Source organism: Falco punctatus (assembly GCF_963210335.1).
Source record: "Falco punctatus genome assembly, chromosome: 1".
Lineage (NCBI taxonomy): Eukaryota > Metazoa > Chordata > Aves > Falconiformes > Falconidae > Falco > Falco punctatus.
The window spans coordinates 90,809,310-90,830,516 of record NC_137580.1 but is presented as its reverse complement, the minus strand read 5'-3'; the positions used below and the strand labels follow the sequence as shown (position 1 = coordinate 90,830,516).

The 21,207-nt window shown below is 51.2% G+C and overlaps 1 protein-coding gene across 1 annotated transcript in view; it reads left to right on the top strand.

Annotated features, from left to right (window-relative positions):
- Positions 1–21,207, top strand: part of RBM19 (RNA binding motif protein 19) — a 70,237-nt gene that overhangs the window by 30,650 nt on the left and 18,380 nt on the right. Inside the window, exon 22 of the mRNA XM_080391491.1 lies at positions 14,850–14,955. Coding sequence (XP_080247617.1) covers positions 14,850–14,955 — 106 coding nt within the window. The remainder of the gene's footprint in view (positions 1–14,849; positions 14,956–21,207) is intronic.

Here is a 21,207-nt window from a genome sequence, read left to right as displayed (position 1 = left end):
GTTATTCCATTTCTTTGATCAACTGTGCTTGCGCTTTTCTGGCTCTGATTCTTTTCTGAGGTCCCTTCTTCCTCGAACAGGCCATCCTCTGATGTGTGGGCTGAAAGCAGGCTCACCCTACATAGACACAGCCATTGGGGACATTGGCATTGCCATGGTGCAGTTCCCCCACCTTTGCATTGGCCTTGCGAGCAGCAAGTGCTGGCAGGAAAGCTCTTTGAACCTCCTTTTGCAGGGCTAAAGCACTGCACCTAGCAGCTGGCTGTCATCTGGCACATTGTATGTGACCAGACCGCGGTGATGCTTCTTAGCATCAGCTTTTACTCTTTCCCGTGTAAGGGAATCTTCCACTTGAAGCAGAGATGTTGCTTCTGGGAGGTGCGTGGGACATTGTAGCCGTTCAGAGGCAGACAGGCGATGGTGGGAGGTGGTTTCCTGAGCCCTGTTGCTTGGTATCGGTGCAAGAATCAGAGGAAAGCTTGTAACTTGGCAAGTGCCTCTATTCAAGCAAAGCATCTCTGCTTGGGGAGTCATTACCTGCTCTCATCTCATTTAATCCTTCAACTCCAATATGGGCACGGCATCTTGTGTACCAGCTTGGAGAGCTGTACCTATCTGTTTTGCCTCTAAAAATTAGGATCTTCTGTTGAAAGCCCCCTGGCCTGGAAGCCATGCAGCAAGGAGGAATGAGGTTCCTGCTCTGCATCCAGCTCCCAGCAAGCTGGGTGTCCCTGCCTGGGCAGCCAGCAGTCAAAAGCTGCTTGAAATACTCCCTCTGGGGAGGGCAAACTCTCACCTTTTTGGATCTCAGCTGGCCCTGGCAGGTTATTTTTAGGTGTGTCGCTGCCTGTCTTTTTTCCTCCCGCCATCCATGCATGGATTACAGCTTGTACAGGTCAGCTGGTGCAGGCGTTGCCGGCAGATGCAGAGGAACAGGGTTTCTTTTCCTCTTCTGTAGCCTCTTGTTTCTACCTTGTGTTCAAATTCTCAGCAAGCCTGCAGCTGCCACGCTGTGTTGACAGCATCTCTCAGCAAGGTACAAGCGTCTACGCTTGCCTGCAATCGATTGTGAACACCCAGGGTGTTGTGATGAGCCTTCCTGAAGGTTTTGGGGGAACAGCAGAAGGGGGGCAATGGGGAGAGCTTGCACCCTGCTGTGCAGATGCCCTGCTCAGTGTTCGATGCTGCCTTTGAACTGTCCTGCATAGCTCTGCCCTGTTGTGTGTTTTTCTGGCTCCTGTTGGAGAGCAGAGCTGTAAAATGCTCCGGCTGTGTGTTTTTGTGGGGAGTTTAATTTGTTTTATTGAAGAGGCTTTGAGCTGGGTGAGGGTGACCAGGGCTGGGGCAGGGGGATGGGGAGCACTGAAGCAGACACTTAGGCTCACCAAAGTCCATTTATTAAATTAGAAAGGTTGCATCAGCAGGGTTCACAGCTGCCGATGTTTGCATACTGATACAGCAGGATGCAGGGCGAGGACAGCGCAGGGAGGCATGTCCCCACCTCTGGGACATCTCCCTCCCTTGAGGAGGTGGTGGGTGCCGGGTGGTGGCTCACTCCATGCCTTGCGAAGGTCCGTCCACACGGGGAGGATCTGCCTCTGCTGCGGTGGTGGGGAGCGTGTGCTTGGCCCCAGGGCAGCACCCGTGGGGATGGACTTCAGCTTCTTTACGTGTGGACATGAACACTCCTGCCCATTCGACTCAATCGTGCTGTTACTGCAGTTGCAGCCCCACTACACACATAATACTCTTCCATGCTAAGGCATAAATAAGGAAACAAATCTAAAACAAACAAGCAACAAAATGCAGTTACTTCCGCTGCAGTTTTCTTTGCTCAGAAAGTCCCGCAGGTGGATCAGCCGGAGTTGTCAGCTTCCACCCTGGGCTCTGCAGCCCTTTGCTGGTTGCGGTGGTACAAATCTCTCTCCTCTTCATCCAGTCCTTGCAAGCGCTTTCTGAGACCAGTGGGTGGAGAGCAGTGAGCTTTCTGCAGAAACAGAGTAGAAGCATCATCACTGAATGCCATGGTGGCTCAGATAATGCTTGCACCGTGCGATCACTCCCTGTCCTCCTGTCTTTTGTGAGTTTTCCAAGTGACCAGTAAAGACGTGTCCCACTCTACGCTCTGAGCTTTAGCAGGCATTGCAGGTTGGGCAAGGGTGACCAAAGGACGGGGCACGCCAGGAGCAAGAAGGATTTTGACTGTTACTGGAGTAAATACGGTACATCTAGAAATACTCCTCTGCTCACGTTGCTTTTTCGGTACAATGAGGAAATCTAATGTTTTGCTGTTGGTTGCATCTCTGGAGAGGATGGTGCTGGTCAGGGGTGCACGATGGCATGGTGGCTCCCAGCTTGCCTTGCCCGTGAGCTGGTGTGTGCCTGTTTTTAATGCTTTGTCTTGTTCTGATCCCCGGCAGACTTCAGATGTGGTAGGGCTGGGCTCTTTGGAGACTAGCCTGCGCTCAGGAGATCTGTGATCCTTATTGTATTTGAGTCACCAGAACAGAAGCACTTTGCTTGAGCTCCCACATTCTTAATGCATTTGCATGCATTTGATCTTCCCTACGTGTTTCTCTGTTCTCCTGATGAAAATAATTAATCTGGTTATTTTTCTAAGTCATCCTGCAGCTTTACAGGGACAAGACTTAAATAAGGATTCTCTTTAAAGCAGAGCTGTGTTAAAATAGCTGTCTGCCTATAAATATCTCATTGCTTCTATATTTATTCTCCACCAGCTCAGTGCAGGAGGTTCTGCAGTTGAATTTGAGGTACTTTTTTTTTTTTTTTTTTTCCCCACTGTTGATGCAGCTGGTATCTTAACAGCAAGGCTGATTTCTCCAAAGGATGCCCTAGGTACACCTTTGGGGGCCCACCAGGTATGGCTAAATCTCCCTTCTGTGTTTACTGCTTTGCTAGTTGTACAAATTTCCTCTTGTCTTTGAAACAAGCTGACTCATAAGAATCCTAGAGGAGCAGAGATTTGTACTGGGCCCTCCTGTGAGCACTATTTTTAGCATAACGTTATTTTTGACCAGAGCTGCACTCTGATCAGGATTTTCAAAAGAGCCCAGGAGAGATAAATCCCTAAATCTCAGTGCTGTTGGAGCTGTGGGTTCCTTTGAAATCCTGACCCGCTGGTGATTACTGCAGTGACTTGGTGGCTTCTAAGCCCAGGTCCTGCAAGGTGCTGTGTGTGGGTAGAATTGTGGCTTAGGAACGCAAGCTCTGCGAAAGGCTTTGCAAGTGTTGGAAGCACGCATTGAAGTTTGAGGAAGGATTGAGATTTCATGAGGTTTGGGATATAAGGGTCATGACTGCGGTCATTTGTACATCTCTCTGAGGGCCATCGTGGGAGGGTAGTTTGGTCCTGCTGTGGTCCTTGGAGGTGGGTGTGATGGGAGGTCTGGGGGAAGGCTCAAGAGAAGTCCTTTTGGTTGTCCCAATAGAGCTGGTTCTGTCTCCACTATACTTGAATGTCTGTCTCCCCCAGAAAAAAAAAAATAATAATTACAGTAGCATCAAGAAGGGGGCCGTTGGTTAGGTGAAATCACAGAACCGGAGAGTGGCCAGAGCCCCAGCGGAGCTGCAGCAGGGCTGGCACACAGCAGCAGAGGGGAGGAGATCCCTGCAGTGACCAGGGCTGGGAGCACAGCTCACCTCTTTGTGAGATGGCAAAGCAAAGAGAAGCAGCAGTGAAACCTAAAGAATATTAGAGCGGGATTTTCAACCTCTTTACTGGTTTTGAACAACCTCGTCAGTCACACGTGTCCCACAGCAGTTATCTTAAGTCCTCTGAGTTGCTACTGACACTCTTTGGGAGCAGCCGGTGACTTTGAGCCCCCAGCTCTCTTTCGGAGTTCAGTACAAGTTCAAACCTGGGAATTCCTAAGTCTTACGGTGTTTCCTGTGCCAGCTCCACATCTTCCCCTGGGTCTTGGGAACTGGCTTGAAAATTTTGAGCATTGAGATGTAAAGTTTCAGAAGAAAGTCTGTTCATGCTTTAACTAAATAGTGAATGGTTGTTGTCTTTTAAGCATGAAAATAATGCAGATAATATGCAGGTATCTTCTCAGGGAGAGGTCTTCAGGCTCAGCCAGTCCGAGGGTGCTTTTCCTTGATCTCCCCAACTCTAAAATAGATGCATAAAAGTAGGTAGATTAAAAAAACCTCCCCACAGTACGTTAGACCTGGTGGCACACGCTGCTCCATCAGCGAGCACCAGGAGGCAAAGGCGGGACAGACGTGGCTGCACAACACCCTGCAGGCAGGCACAAGTGGGAAGGGACCTGTGAAAGAGCAGAGATCCTGCTTTGCAGGTGGACCAGGCGAAAGACAGAAATTAATTAGGAGGTGCCTGAGTCGGTCCCTGCGGCCGAAAGGCATGCGGAGGCTGCAGGGTGGTTTTCTGCACCTTGGCACGTCCCACCACTGGCACTCGTCCCCCACCGGCTCTCCCCACCTTTCCCTTTGCCCCGCTGCCCCGTTAAACCCAGGCGCGGGAGCCAGCTCTGTCGGGCTCAACAGCTGTGACGGTCGTACCATAGCAACTGTACCTGGCTGCCTCTGCCAGCCACCAGCTGCAAGCTGGGAAGCTGCTGGAAAATAATCATCATTTGGGAGGAACGGGGGGCTGAGGAGCGGCGAAGGGAGGCTGCAAGGCAATGCGGTGCCGCTTCCACCGGCACGGCGGTTCTGTGCCAGCCAGGGAGGGGAAAAGGCCCCTTTTAACATTAGCCTTGAAAGCAAATCTCTTTAAGGAACTGAATCTCTCGCACGACGTTAAACCTTGCGAAGTAGGATTAAATGCAGGAAAATTAAGAAACCAAACCTGGTTGCAGCACCTGTTTAAAAATGACTTAAGTGGAGGGATATTAAAATTTTAAGACCTGCCGCTGTGCTGGTGATGGAGGATTTAAAAAATAATAATTACTGTTGGGTTTTTTTTCTTCTTTTTGCTTGGTTTTCAGAATTGGTTTCTTTCTGTTTAGCATGCAGCCTAATTGCGTAATTACACGATAGACTGGAGTAGAATTTAGTGCGTGTAATACCAGTTATAAAGAAGAGCCCTAATTATGTATATCTTCTCAGGTAAATAATACATCAGGGGCATGGAGTGGCCTAATTACTGTTCTGAAAACCTGCCTAATGACTAATTTACTTGGAATTTCAGAAAGCTTTTGATAAGGTCCCTCATAAGCAACTGTTAAGGAAAATAAATCGAGAAGGGGTAAAATGTTTTGCTGCGTTTTGAAACAAGCCATTTAAGCGACAGGAAGCAGCCACTGCCTTCTGGTCTTGCATCTTGAGGAGAGGGAAGGTCCCATGGCTGCCCGTTAGTCTGGGGCCAAAGCCGTCGCGTTTCTGATCCTGCTTCACTGCGAGCTCTGAGGGAGGCTGCTGCTGACTGAGCCATCCACAAAAAAATGGGACTTTTCCATGTTAGCAGGAGTCCTGTGGGTACGTTCACGCCTGCTTGGAAGAAGCACATCTGTGTCCACATAGTCTCTGGCGCTGGCAGTATTTGTGGTATTGAGCATCTAAATAACTTTTGAAGATCTGTGCCAAAATTCAATAAATCCAAAAAAGAGCTAAACTTTATTTAGTTTTCCTTAGGCAGAAGACACAGGGAGCGAGGGCAATCCAAAGTGGGACCAGCTTCCCCAGGACTGGTTTCTAGGTGGATCCTGTGGGCTTCCTCCACGTGCTGGAGCTGGAGCCAGTGTCGCCAGTATTCCAGGGAGCATGGGGGGCACGCTGGGGAGACACTGCAGTGAAACTTAAATCAACAGCTTGGATAAATGAGTCGGGTGGTGATCCCTGGTGAGAGATGGGCACTGAGCTGACAAGGAGATGCGAACACTGGCAGGTAGGACAGAGGAGAGTCTCGGTGAAGCCTTTAGCTGGGACAGAGGAACATGGAACCAGCAGGATGATGGGGGTGAAGGACTGGGGAGGGCTGCCTGGTGCAGGCGCTGCAAAGGCTGGGCAGAGGGTGCGGTGGGGGCCCTTAGCTGTGAGGCTGGGCTGGCGCAGATGTGCCAGCCCAGTGTGGCAGCTGGAAGGGGGAATCTGGGAGGGTGGCATAAGGAGGATGGGGACATGGGAGCCTTGCAGCCTCCCCTCTGCTCCCAGACCACATCGCCCTGGCCACTATGTCTACCAGGATGATATTTTTTGGCATGTGTTTGTGGCAGAGCATCACTTTATTCTGCCCCAGGCATGGTACTCACCTCTTCCCTTGATTTCCAGTTTTAAAAAAAGAAATAAAACACGTGCTTAATTTGCAAGGCGCTCTGCCATGTGTATTGCAATGGTCCCCCTCGCCCCTGGACCTCAGGCTGTCCTTCTTCTACCACAGCTCTGCCCTGCTACCTCTCGACATCTCCTTGTGCAGGCAAGTTTGGCAGCTCGGGCTGGGCTGCCACCACTGCTCCCTCCCTTTGCACCCCCCTGCTTTGCTTCTGGATTTTTTCAGGGAGAAAGCATGGTAGTATATTTCCAGCTGGAGGAGTTGAAGAGGTGTGGGGGGGAGCAGCAGGAGGGAGTTAGCACCAAAGGGTTTTCTGTCAACCAGCTACGGCAGAGATAAAGCAAGAAGATCTTTGTGCCTAGCTGGCGACATGCTAATTGGCTTTCCTTCCTAGCAAACTTTGCAAATGATGCTCTTTAAGTCGTCAGCAAGATAAACAGTTGCTGTGGCAGGTGTGCCGAAAGCACCGTCTGGATGTAATTAGACGTGTTTGCGAGAGAGCATCCCAGAGACATTGAATGGTGCCGTTCATTCCAGGCGCATCCCAGGGGGCTTGTCCCACTCTCCCCTCCCCTGCTGCGGGCAGGGCTGCTTGTGGAAAGTGTTGGTCGCTTCCAGCCCAGTTCGGGGGGATGCAAGGTGGGAATTGGGCTGGTGTAGATTTCCTACACGTCTGGTGGAATTAAAGCCTGAGAAAAGGGGAAAGGTGTTACCTGTGTTGCAGTGGCAGAAACTGGAAGATTTTTCTCTATGACATCATCAGAGACTCTCCACATGGGACAGGGAAGGGACAGCCACCAGGCTGGACGCTACATCTCATCACCACAGCCCTCAGAGCAACGGCCTTCTCATGTGCCCTTCTCTGGCCCTGATTCTGCCATCAAAGAGAAATCCCTGGGTGACTTCTCTTTCTTGTAAGGCCAGGTCACTCTTTTGCAGGACTTCCAGCTTTTTGGCTGTTTTTGCCATGGGGCTTTTGCTTTCTCTCCTGTACCAAAGATGCTCACATTCACGTTGTGTGGTGGTTTTTTAAAATCACAAGTCCCTCTGCTGCCTTCATGTTTTGATCAAAGCATTGTATATCCATGTGAGGGTGGTAGATAGCAGCCGTGGCTTTGCAGGCAGTGAGCTGGAAAAATGGGAGAAGTGCAGCATTGCAAGGTCACCTGTGTGTGGGAGAGGCTGAAAAAGAGCCTGGGGTCCCTGCGTCATTCCCCAGCATCGCTGCCAGCTGTTGAGCTCCTTAGGAGTAGCTCAAGAGCTGCAGCATCTCTTGGTGCTCACTCCTGCCTCATCAGGTCCTGATGGTCATGACTGATCCCAGAGAACCTCCTGGTTTGAAAATACCATTCCCATTTTTCTGTGCGCCCTTCGTGGGGGCTGTGTAACCCTGTCCTGCTCTCACGTGGCAGCGCAGGAGAGGGACAAGTGGGAATCACCTGGATCCAGCTGGAAATGCAGGAGGCGTTGGAACACTCGTGATCCCACGTGAACTGAGGATACGGTACAGGCTCGGTGAGCTCAGAAAATCTGGTCATGGTGAGGCTTCCCACAACTCCACAACACAACGAACAGAGTGGTGCTTCGTTCAGGTGGCGTGAGCACTGCACATGAGCACAGCACAGCCCGCACCTCCTGCCTGGAAATGCTCGGTGCCAAAAAGAACAATCTGGGGTGAAACGCCGTGGCTGAGCTTAGACACATGCTGCCGGCGCTCGGCTTCCCTCGGTATGGGTGGCCAGGAGGGGGGCCTGGCTTTAGAGCTGCCTTGGGGGGCTCTGTGCAGCATGGCGAGGACTCCCCTGGAAAACCGGCCTCGGGAAGGGGGCCGTCACTGGAAAGCAGCTGAGTTTGGAGAAGGTGGCAGCACTTCGCCCCGCGGCACGAGGCTGGCACTGAAGAACAGGAATTGCTTGAAGTGAAACCCAGGTTTGCTGTGGCAGCAGATCAAGAGGCCTCCAAACAAAGATGATGCTCCTGGGCAAAGAGGAGAGGAAGCTGGAAAATGATGATCCATGTAGTAAAGAACAAGGTGCAGACGTGGCTGTCTTCCTCCTGTGCACCGTTGGCTTTTCACAGGGGTTTTGAAGCTGATTTGATTATCCAGCAGGACTGTCCAGTGCAGGTGAGCAGGCACTGCAGGAATGAAGGGTCAGCTTTGCTGCTTCCCAGCATCGCTTCATCTGTGCAGCCATGGGCTGGGGGTTCACTGGGACACCTGGTCTGCTGCAAAGTCCCTCCACCTTATCATCCCCTGCTCCTGTGGCTCCACCAGGGATGGAGGCTGCAGCGGTGGCAGTTTGCGCTCTGTTCAGTGTGTCAGGAGTCTTTGCTCCTGCCTTGCCCTCCTGCGCATTCGTTTGCTAATTTTCAGAGGTTACCGAGGAGACGTTATTGATGATGATAATGATAATAGGGGAGATAGGTGGCAGATTAATTCCTGAACTCTAACAGGATTTAAGCTAACAAGAGAGGAGGGCTTTTTTCCTCCTTCTTTCCTTTCCCTTCCTCCTTTCAGATATTTCCTGTGCTGGGGATAACAACACCAAGGAGTGTTAAATTGGCTCTGAATGTCCACCCTTGGCTGTCCACATTCTTGTAACAATTTCATTAGCTTGAATTATCCACGTTATTTTCTTGTAATGGGATTAGCCGTACTGGAGTCAGCTGAAGTCCTGGAGCGGGAGGCGGGAGGGACCTTCCGCTGCGTATTTCATTAACTCTCTCATGCAGGGGGTGGAACTGGCCACGGCTCAGCCCAGGGGCAAAACCATTTGCCAGGGTCCTGCATTCCTAAAGGAGGAAGAAAGAAAAAGAGCCATTATTATTATTTTCCCCATACACACACTATAATCAGCAAATCGGCGCAGAAGCAGAGACTGGCAGGGACATAATTTGCTGAGGGAGGGAAGGTCCTATTTGGGGGCAAGGCAGAGGGGGGAATGATAAAATGAAGACGACCATTGCAAAGCGATTGAGTGAATTCTGCTGGGTTGACGTGTGGTTTCAGCCTGCTGTTGGGGAAGAGGTTGTGCAGTAAGGGAAGGGGAGGGCTGCTGTCCCTTTCGGTCTCATTTTTCCTGCCCAGAGCCACTTCTGATGTGTGGTTATGCTGCCTGGCTCATTCACTGGAGCTCTGTCCTAGGGCTGCCAGCAGTCATGAGGGGGGGCTTAGGCTATGGCAGGGCCTGGGGATTAGAAGGCAGCGAGAAGAGAGGAGGGGAGAGAGGAGGAGGTGAGGTGTTGGCAATAGATGGCAACCCATGAGAAGGTTGGCAACCTTGCTAGAGGTTTTCGTGATCACCTTTCTAACGTGGTTATTGCTAGTTTGCTTTTCTTGAAGGGATATAAACCAGAGGTGCTTTGGACGGCCCCATGCAGTGGGACGTTGCACGTGTCTAGAGCAACCAAAGAGTGATTTTGTTTGTTTGTTTTCCCAGGAGGTCTGTTGTTCTGGCAGTTGGAATCATGGATTTGCAGTGTCAGTTGTGCTTTCCCCTACAGAACTTAGCAACCCAAGAGTCCTTGATCAACTTACAGCTGAGGGTGCACCAAGATCAAGCATGAACACATCTTTGTGTTTGAGAAGAACGTTCTGTTGAAAAGAATGATCGGGGCTGGATGGGTCTTGGCTTGTCCCAAGGAGCTCACTCCTATTTGAGACAGAGAACAGAATGAGGTGGAAGGGATGCTTCCCAGCTGGAGTAGTGTTTACCCTGACCTGGAGGTACCCGTCCCATGAATGAGTGTGTGCAAATGGCCGTTGTGGCTGCCTGAGGCAGTGATGGGACCAGACCAAGACGCTGGGGGCTGAGCGAGCATGGGGAGAGACTTGGAAGCAGGGGGCAGAAATTCAAACAAACCCAATGGGAAAAGAGGAGCAGTGAAAAGACGGTGGAGTCATCGGCAGAAGATGGTGCTGGCACTCGCGTGCCTGGCAATACTGGGGTGGAAGTGCAGAGGATTTGGGGCTGTGCCTGTAGCAGCAGAGCGGTGATGGAAGGGGAGGGAGCCGCAGGGTAGGAGCTTGCATGTTGTGCTGGCAGAGGAGGGAAGGAGGTTTCTGGAGACCACCTGTATCCCTGGTCCTCTTCTGGCTCCTTGGCCATGTTGATGAAGGATGCACAAGCACCTTCTAGTAAATAGGCAAAGCCAAGTGAGCAGTGTGTTATCTACTGCGCTGGAGTGTGCTCTGTTCAATAGCAATGTAATGTCCTACGATTAGCAGGCAGAGGACTTGCCTACCAGCTGGCCTGTGCCAGAAGGATATAATTACAATCCCAAGGAGTGATGTTCCTGTGACCTGCAGCCAGCTTGCACCGTACATCGTGCAGCGTGGAGGAGACAGCTACTTCTCTTCCCCCCATTCAGCCAGGGAAGTGAGGGGGTGGCTGCAGCACCACTGGAAGAGCTGCCAAAGCCTTGGGAGAGCAGCTGATAGCCAGCATGCCATGTAGAAGTGCTGGATCCCTTGTGGGTGGGAGGGAAGGGATGTCCCTTCTGGCATCTCTGGGAACATTGAGTGTTTCTGCTGAGCTGAAGACAGGTGACTTGTCAAGGGAAAGGTTGTGGCTGTCTTTATTCTGCAGTCGTGTGGATCGTTGCTTAGCCAGGGCTGGTACAGGCTTTTACTGGTTTCCCAGTAAATCTGGGTTGGCATGAAACAAAGGTTCTCATTTAGGAAATATCTTAGTTGCAGCATTTTGTCTGGGGCTGTCATCCCTTTCAGCCAACGGCATGAAAATGTGCCAGGCCTGGGAGAGCGAGGACAGGCGTGAGGAGGGATTTTGCCAGCCTGGCTGGCAGCTGCCTGCAGCACATGGGAGCACAGGCAGAGGGAGGCTGGGAGAGCCACATCCTCCAGACCCACCCCACACCTCGACATGCACTCTGTCCTCCCCTCAAAACCTTGGCCTCCACTCAGGATCTCAGAGGACAGCTGTTTGGACACCAGTTTTCATTGTATATGTGAGGAAAGAAGCTGGGAGGCAATGGAGGAGCCATACGCGTGCTGGGTTAGTGGGGGCTTTGCAAACCTGCTGCCTCCATGGCAAAGTTCTGTCTCTTTCCTTCTGCCCCTCTCCAAACTGCCTGTATGAATCGTGAGCAGCTCCACGGGGAGTTTCTTTATACAAGACGTTTGGTTTTGTTGCACACCTTGGCTGCACTCCTTACAGATGAAATCTCAGCCTGGGCTGGTGCCACCAAGAACTGCAGGGGTGCCCTGCCAGAAATCCAGCCCCAGGCCAGCCACGTGGCTCTGGTGGGGACAGGACTCACCAGAAAGGAGGTTATTACTGCAAACGAGTCAATGTCTCAAGAAGGAAGGGGCTTTGCTTCCATAACCACCAGGTCCTTCAGTGCTTGTGCTGTGGCTGAGCCCTGGTGCTGGCGCAGAAGCTTGGGAGCACTCAGAGAAGACATGGATGCCAGTGGGTACAAATCCAGAAACCTCTCAGGTTTCACACTCACACTGACTCCAGGGACTTCTCTAAACCATTGTGCTCAGGGTAAGGAGCAGCCTGGCAGGGTGCTTCACTCTGCACCAGCAGCAAGCTTTGGTCCAGTTTACCGTGGAGAGATAGGTGGTCAGCTCCAAGAGGGACCCCCACTCCTGGGGGCACATGCCGTGTTTTCATGCCATTTGAGTCCTTCAGAGCGGTGTGCTGAAACGGGATGGAGGTGGCAGCGACGCTGGGTCTGAGGTGCTGTGAGCCCCTCCGCCTGCACAGCCACCCCACCCCGGGGAAGCACGTGTTCTAAAACAGCCCGATGGGATCTTACATGCGAGCTGCAGTTCGGCAGCCTGTATAAAAGCTGCTTTTTTTTTTCCCTCCCCTGTCGTTTGGCTCAGGTTTCACCCAGGTGATGAGCTGCATCCCATTTCCTTCCACCATCCCTGCTCCTGTGGCTTGGCCCGTGGCAGCTGTGGCAGAATCCATGGCCATCCCAGAGCTGGAAGGCTGCAGCATTGATGCAGCCGGTGGGGGAGCGAGCACAGCAGCACCTGGCTTCCCCAGGTACTGGGAGCCTGGCACTGTGGGGGGTAATTGGGTTCCCTCCGCCTCTGTCTCTCTCCCCCCAAATCCGGAGGAAATAATTGGAAAAGAGAGGTGTGAGTCTCTGCCTGGCACTGGAGAGGAGAACATTAAAGGCCCGAGCTCGCCACTTCATTCACAGCTCCCGGGATGGTAATTGCTGTGTTGTGGTTTCTAATTAGCGCCACAGTGGGGGGGAGGGTGTTTTACTCGGCAGCCTGGGTGGGGTCAGCCCTGTCTCTGCCATGCCCCTCGGCTTTCCTCACCCCCCCACTTTGCCTGCTTGCCATTGGGAGCTGCACTGCAGCTTCCTCTGACAGACCCATCTCTCTGGGATCCTCTGCCATGTACCGCTGTCCTTTCTGCCCCCAACCCTCTGCCCAGGGAGATGCTCATGGCCAGCACTGCTCTAGATTGGGTCCGGGTCCTCACTGCCTCCGCACATCTCCCAGTGTGGGTGGCTTAGGCCCCTCTGAGCTGGAAAGGAAGGGGCAGGTTCTTCCATCTCTGCCCAGGCTGATGTGGGTCATCATGACTTCCCCTGGGACCCGGAGTCCTGGGGTCCGTATCTGTCCTGTTGCTGCTGGGCACCTGCTTGCCCATTCTGCACGTCGGGTCTCGGTGTCAAAGGGAGACACGTGGTGTTTTGGTGCACAGGGCGAGTGTTGTCGGAGAATATTTTAGCAAATATTCTGCTCGTATTTCTTTAGCAAGTATTCTGCTCCCCCAGGGCAATGCCCATGATGTTTTCCATGGACTGCTAGATTGGAGCAAGCACTCCCTTGCCCTTGCCACCCACTGGCTGTCTTTCCTAGCTAGCTGGTCATCTCCTTGGGCCAGGAGCAGTCTCGTTACCTCTCCCTTAACCCAGCTGTGGCATTTGAGATCCTACAGGGATGCTGCAAGGGAGAGGAGCCACCTACAGAGCTCCTGGGGCCTGTCACCCCACACCCTCTGGCAGCAGGACCCTCCTGCTGCTGGAAATCCGGCAGCGCTCCTGCTGCTCCTGGCGCCGAGCATCCCCGCCAGCCGAGGCTGCTCCCTCGCCTCCGCTCAGGCTTGTTTGTTTGTTTGTGTAGCGCCAGCTCGAAGGGGGCAGGAGGGAGAGAGGGAGGGAAAGCACCGAGGAGGAGACGTGCGGATTCATTTTGAGGCTTCATAATGGTACATTTACACACCACGTTGCCTAAGGAAATTGGGTAGATGAATGCCTGGTCATGCTGCCAGTGCACCAGGTTAACTCCCAGGATTTAGCTTATATCATTTCACGAGAGCGTTTATGGCCTTTACTGTGTTTATTCCCAGGCGCTCTTTGGCACTGCTGCATCCCAGGCTCCTTTTGTGTATGCACGTGTGTGTGTAGATTTTCAAATAAAATAACACATCATTCAGACCCGGTCCACATTAAATATTTATTGCCTGCAGTTTGTGCATATGTGTTTGATAAATGGGTGTAAGGGGAGGGGAGGAGATGGGGAAGCGGGAGCTCGGATGCAGGGAAAGCATTGGCTTTGTCCTGGAATTTCTCCAGGGGACAGCACTGGAGCGGGGTGTCCAACAAGCGCTGCCTTTGGGTTTGTTTTCAGGCTTTTGGGACAAGGTTTAGGCTGGTGGGCTGGCTGCGTGCTTCCAAGTCCCTTCTCCAGGGATGGGCATGCTGTGACAAGGTTTCCGCTGGGCTGTGGCCAAGCACAGATGCTGCCAGCCCTACCCCACACCCACCAGCTAAATAGAAACCCCCTTATCTTCCCCCTCCTGACTTTCCATCCCATTGGCACTCAAAAACTTGTCTGAAATGCCGACAGGTCTGGAGGTTGTTGTGTAGGGCTTGGGTCTGTTGAATTCACCCATTTCCCTTTATAGATTCAGCAAACTTAAGTAAAACCAGTTTATTCGAGCCCATGAAAGAGGCTGGGTGCAGGATGGGAAACGCAGGTGCCCAAGTGAAGTGTTGGAGCGAGGGAATCCAATCTTAAAAATTACGCCCAGCATCTGCTGAGCAGAGGGATGAGACCTTTGTGGATGTAGTGCCTACAACAGGCTCTGGGGATTGAGGAGCTATTCTGGGAAGATAATAGGTCCCTGTGGGGCCATGCTCTGGCTCATGCCTTATCCTGTGCGCTCCAGCGCCTCTTCAGAGGTACAAATAAATCTGTTTCAATGGCAGTTAGGAGCAGCCCTACCCCCTGGTAACCTGGAGATGCTCTTTGCCCGCCTTGAACAGGGTATGGCATGCAGGCTGGGTCCCTGGTTTCTGCAGATCTCCAAAAGGGAGGAGAAGAATAGCAGTGACATTAAAGAAGTTTTTTGCTTTGTTAAGGTTTGTGACCTGAAAGGAAGACCATTGAAATCCAAGCTGTGTTTTTAGCTGTTACTAGGTGCTTTGGGCATGGGGCTTACAAGGAAGCAGAGCAGCTGCGGGACACCACTCACCCGAATCTTCAGCACTGGCAAGCCTGCAATGTGGGTCTGCAACCAGTAGTGCCATGGTTTGTAATAAAACAATGGTTCTTCCCTTGATTTCACAGTGTTTTTGCTTTTCCCACTCTCATTCACAGCACCTTTGGAGAGCTGAAGACTGTCCGGCTGCCCAAGAAAATGGCAGGAACAGGATCCCACCGGGGCTTTGGCTTTGTGGATTTCATCACCAAGCAGGATGCCAAGGTGAGATGTAGTCCTTCCCCTCTGGCACCCTCCCAGCCTGGTCTTGGAGCAGAAGGTGAGGAAGGGAGCCCGGAGGCTCCGTCCCACTGAGGCTTAGCCCAGATTTGGGGCAGGCTGTTGCCAGTCACTAGCAAAGCTGTACTGAGGCTAAAACCTTCATGTGGGCAAGCACTGGAAGTTACACCACAGAAACCACAACCTAAGCTGCAAGGGGCATAAGTTTGGTGCAACTGATAAAATGGCTAAAAATTCTTGCCATGTAGGAGGACAGAGGCATTTTTTCAGATTTGTTGAAGCAAGGTGAGAAGGAATGGTTTTGACGCAGTGTTAACACATCAGGAAACCTGAGCACATGTCTCACCTCCACCACTGCTTCGGTTTTAGGTGAGTTTTGGATATTGTGGTTGTTTACTGATTTCTGAACTGTGAAGGGCCCATGTGCATCAGTTCCTCTGTGTGTTTCGAGAATCCCTGTGAGCAGCCTTACCTTGGTGTTTTTCAAGTAGCAACAGAAGAGCAGTAGTTGTGAATTGGTCAAAAGGATGAGTAAGCAGAGAGAAAGATCTGTGTCTGCTTTGCCTTGCTGAGCAGAAAAACAAAGGTCAAGTTTTGTAATACAGTCGTTGTCTTGGTTGGAAGAGGGGAGCTATCTGTCCTGGGTTGGCCAAGGATCCTTTCTCAGGGTGGTCTGTGCTGGCTATTTGACAGCAATATGGAAAATGTTGGCAGCAGGCAGCTGTGCCTGCAAAACAACTTTCTCAGCACCGAGAACTGAGCTCTCAAAGCCTGCAGGGTGCAAGCACATTTTGCTTTAACCAAAAATTTCAAATCTTATTATTCCAATGTCTTGACATTTTTGCAATCTGTAGGCACTTTATGCTGCAAAATACTCCATAGCATTTTAAGTCAGAATAAGTTGCTGTTCAAAATGCTCTATTTTTTTTAAAGCTTTCCCTGTATGTTTAAGTTCTATGTTTGCAGAAGAAACAAGGGGCTTGTAGCCAGTCTGATAGTATTCTGCTTTTACCCTTTGCCAAAGGTTCAGGAACAGGCTGGACCAGGCATAATGTCTCATGCACTGGGCAGAAGAGGGTCCTCAGCCTCACTGTAAGCTGCTGTGTGGCCACTGCCAGCACCGGAGCGGTGTGGTTTTCATCCCCGCTGCTGGCTCCTGGTGATTTGCACAGTATCTGGAAAAGGAATGGTTGTGGGCATGAGCCAAGGGATGTTATTGCTGAAGGGAAGGGACCACATGACTCCACCGGCTCCCTGAGACTCCAAATTCTCAAGCCTGTGAACAGAGAGAGGAGCGGGTAGCAAGCATAGCCTGTGTTTATGTTTTTAGACAGGATTCATTGATCCGGGATCACAAGGGACTATTAGATCATCCGTTCCAGTCTGACCTCCCGTATAACACAGTATATAGAGTTTCTTTGTTAGTCCTTTATTGATCCTAATTCAAACTTCCTTCTGCTCAGCATTCGTCCTCCCCTTGGGAGCCAGCTCCCTGGGCAGCGTGGGGTGCAGGGAGCCCCCCAGGAGCATGGTTCCTCTCCCTGCATGGGGGGCTGAGCCTGTGGCTCTGCTCAAACCCCAGCTCTGGACAGCTTTGCTTTAACCTCTGCTTTACTCCAGAGTCCTTCAGGCTTTGTTCCTGGGTTTGGAATTAACCTTTTCCTGAGGAAACTTTAAGCATCTGGTGGAAAGGTGCATACAGGGACCTGGCCGGTTCATTACTGCTGCTCAGTTTGGGGGTGAATGAGACAGCACCCACTTTTCCGCTTGGTTTCTGGAAGAAACAGAGCACAGGCTCCGTGTCTGCCTCCCATCCCTCTTCAGCCCCTTGGGGGCTGATTCCAGCTACAAATAGAGATCTCAGCAGCAGGAAACCCGTCTGTGGCTGGTGAGCACTGGCACCCAGCTGAAGGGGAGAAACCTAGGCAGGGTGCTAGCGCAGGGCACCCCTCCCGGAGCTTGCAGGGGCCGTGGGAGGCAAGCGTGTGGGGAGCGAGCCACCCTGTGGAAGAGCACTCGGGGGGTGCTGCTTCCTTTCCAGCAAAGCAGCTCTTCTTCCTTCTTTTCCACCCTCATCTCTTTGAGGGATTTCATTGTCTCACAAGTGGCACATCAAGTACACTCCATTGGCTGTCTGGAAGAGGATGCGCTGTGTATTGATGAATAGGATCCTGAATATTGTAAACACAGACATAATTGGCTTAGAGTTTATTGCTAAGTGAAATGAGAGAGGAGGGGAGTGGGCCTGGAGACCTCTGAGCTGAATAGCTGTGACTGTCAATGGCGGTTTTGCTCAGAGTGGTAATCTGGAAATCGCTTATAAGCATCTTATAAAACATGATGTTTTTGTAATAGAATAGTTAGGGTGGCTTTGTTGGGCATTTAAAGCCTGTGACCTCCTGTGTTTGTCTTTTTCTCTGAGCAATCACAGCTGCTGTGGGAGAGTGTATGGAGGTTTTCCAAAGCCACAAGAGATGTGGCGCTCCCCCTTCAGACTCCCTGATGCTGTGCCTGCAGACCTGTCCCGTGGGGCTGGGTGTCATCCCCTCAGCCTCCCATGATGCTCTGCCACCCACTCAAGGATAGCCAGCCCTGCCCAGAGGTGCTCTCTTGGGAGGGGTGAGCACCCATGCCACACTCCTCAGGCAGCGGGTTGCATTGCCTGCAGGGGAGGTGACATTCGGGCAGGGCATGGGCTGCTGCTGGTAGCATCTTCTCCCCATCATTTGCTCATCCTTCAGAGCCCCAGTCTCACGCCTGGCTTTCCCACAGTGACGTCTGCAGCTGGGGCCATCTCTTGGGTCGTTTGACGGCTCCCAGGGTGATGGATGGACCTCGACCAGGAGTGTTACACCACCATCAGATGAAATTAGCAGCACTCTCTGTTCTCTGTCGTGAGCATTTAACAGATCACAGCACGCACATGTGCGAAGCCAGGAAATGGGGGGAAACCCATGTCAAAGGCTGCAACGGGCAGGGACAAAATAATACTCCCAAAGAGGGTCTGTATGCCTGCTGATCAGACCTTTGGGTTTATATCTGCAGTGCCAGCTGATCACTGAGTGGGAGTGCAGAGAAGTTAAGGGATGAGAAGGGAAACTTTGATCCACTGGCAATAACAAATTAACTCTGGTTAAGGAAGCATTAACTATTTGACATGTTTCTTGATGTTCCCTGTGCAGAATTGTTGTGGGATTGTTTTTATTTTTGAACTATTAACTGGAAGCTGAGTTTCCCCTTTTCTCCCCTGTTGATATAAAAATACATCTGGTCTCCAAATAGAAATTGCCCATTCGGGAAAGACAGTCAACCCTTTAAAAATGCATGTACACAGAAGGAAAAATCCATGTGTGCAGCTGGCATCACAGAGAGCATCCTCAGTTGGGACTGGCTCTTGTGAGGAAGGCAAATTTATCAGTCTCCTAATGTTGTTGACCCTTTGTCCCTCTAATGACTCCAGCCCGGAGGCTCTTTGGCTTGAGTATTTAATAGGGCAAGGGGGAATCTATAGGCAGAGCAGCACTGTCCTCCAAATTAAGACAGCATTTAGAGATGGAGCCATAGCACTCAGGGGTGACAGACGCAATGGTTCAGTCTCTTGATCTCTGTCTTTCCAGTGCCCCAGCACAGCAGGCTGTGCTCCAAAGCAGTGTCTATCTTGTCCCAGCAGTCAGGGCTTCATGTCAGTTTATCAGCCACCCCTTAATTTTAAAATTCCCTTTCTGAATCCTACAAACGCTTTTAAGCTGCTGTTCCAGCCTTTCCCCTTCCTCTCTCTTTGCTTTTCCCTGCTCTGTTTGCCTCTCCATCCTCTGCCTGGGCTCCAGCTCTGCCCAAGCTGTACTCAGAGCTAGCAACAAAAATTGTGCCGCGCTGAGCCATAACGTTAAGCTTGAACCAAACTCAGCAAAATCATACTCAGGAGAGCTCAGAAATGACATTTTTAAACATACTCGAATCCTATTTTCTAGGGGGAGAAGGCCGTTAGGGTTTTCATGCAACCCCTAAAGTATTTGGCAAGCAAAAGAGACCTGCGAGGAGGTTTGCCAAAGCTCTTCAGCTTTTGGTGTTACCTGGCAGTGGGTGTATTGCCAAATGTGGCAGCTTTAATGAAATCTCTTTCTGACATTTAAGGATAGCAAGCCTTGCATGGTGGAGGCTCTCCTTTTCTTAAGTGTGTAGGCTGGCACGAAGCTGTGGTAATTAGAGGTCTTTTCAGGTGAGTCTCACTCTCTCTCGGATGAGCGGACACCACACTTCTCTTAATCCTTAGTTTGGTTACAACTAAACAAACCTCTGGCCAATGCTTTGGTCTTCAAAGGAGATGTTCTGGGAAGGCAGACACTCGAGTGGAGGAGCTGCGCCCTGAGGATAGTCCCTGCCTCCAGCCCCACTTTCTTTGAAAGTCAGCCTTCTTGTCCTCATTTCATATTTCTCATGTAATTAGAATAGATTTTTTCCCTACCTGTCTTTTCATTTGGAATAGCAGCAGTGGCAAATTTCTTCTTCTCGCTGGAAGATTTCCAGCAATATGGATCTATGAGGATGGCATTTGTCCTCTTCATCCCTTTGCCTTTTAAATCATCAGTGGTTTCTCTTTTTTTTTTCCCCTCTGGAAAAGTTTTCATTCCTCTCAGCCATGAAGAACTAAGTTTTATTTTTTAGCTTATTTCCGAAGGAAGTGACACTCAAGTGTTTCTCACCTGAAATGCATGGCTTCTCTTCTGCAGCCCCATCTCTGGGAACCCATCTGGAAGATGGGACTGTGGGGAGCAGGGTTCCAAGCACGCCCTTTCCTGCATGGGCTGGAGCAGTGGTGGGCTGAGCTTTGCTTCGTCCTGGGTGCAAAAGAGCTCATTTTGAGAGTGCATTTGGCTGGGAAGGACCAGTGTCATCAGACTGCTGGCAGACACATCTGTCCCAGTGGGTTTCTTTCATGCAATGCAACTTGATGGCAGCATCTGCCTTCCCTCTTGCTCCATGACCTTTCCCAGTGCTGCCTGCAAAACTAGAGGATGCCTCATCCCGGACTGGGCTGAGCAGATGCGTGTGCCTGGCAGGGCGTGGAAGCAATCCTGCAACAAGGAGGATGTGGCAGAGCAAGTGGCTTGGAGGATGAGAGCCCACCAAGCACCGCACGTTGCACTGTGATCGTGGACACGTTTCGGCATGATCTGCCCTCCTCCCATGACCTGCTACAAAGTGCAGCGAGGTTGCTGGGGCTGTCTGCTGTCTTCCCACCTTCCTCTTCCTTGTGCTTCGGGAAGTGAGAAATTAGAAAGTATAAATTAACAAATGAGACCCAGTGATTAGAGCTGTAGTTGTTTGCCAGGCTTTGGAAATGGCTCTTTGTGCCAACGTAAACAGCCATCACAACTCCCTACTGCCACCTCCCCCCGAGTGTTTATTTAAGCCAACACATTGCTTTGCTAATTGGAAGATAGGCTTTTAAAACAGCAGCAGCAGCAAATAAAACCAGCTATAGCTGCAAAAGCACCAGCCAGGCTTGCAGCCCTTCAGAAAGTAATGGATTCCCCGAAAAGGAGGCATGCCACCCTGCCAGGGCCAGCCCTGGGGAGCCAGCAGCCGAAGGTGGGGAATCCCAGCAATGCTCCAGAGCAGGTGGAACTGGTGCTTCTCCTTTCTCTTTTTTTATAATGAATGAGAATTATATGAGTGAAAGGGAGTCAGAAGGAGGGAAAGACCCAGGTTACTGAGTGCTGATTACTGGAAATGGGGGAGGTTTTTGAGTTTTGTAACCAGCAGCTCAGGCAGGGTCCTGGCTGTTGCGGAGTGGTCGTGGGCAGCCAAAGGCTCTTGCAGGATTTGCCCCTCTGCCCAGAGGCATGACGTCTGGGGACAGCCACAGTGGTTCAAAATTACCATTTAGTGGACAACTCAGTGGAGAGGTCTGATATTCTGTAGGACTGGTGCTGATTTGGGGGCCTCCATGTGGGAGAACACATCCCTGTTGGACAGTGAGATGTGATTCTGTGGTCCTCTAGGTGCCATATTCGTTCCAGGGATGCATGTTTGCAGAGCCTATAACCTGACATAATCCCAGCCTTAGCTGGGAATTTTAAAAGAACATTTTGGGCCCCTTTTCTGTAGCCCTGTTGGGGATGAAAATATTGGACCAGTGTGTTTGTGTATTTGCATTATGGACCAAATCCTGCTCAGTCCTAAATTTCCTTGAAAGTATTATGCAGGAAATAAAGACAAAATCAACCTTCCCTG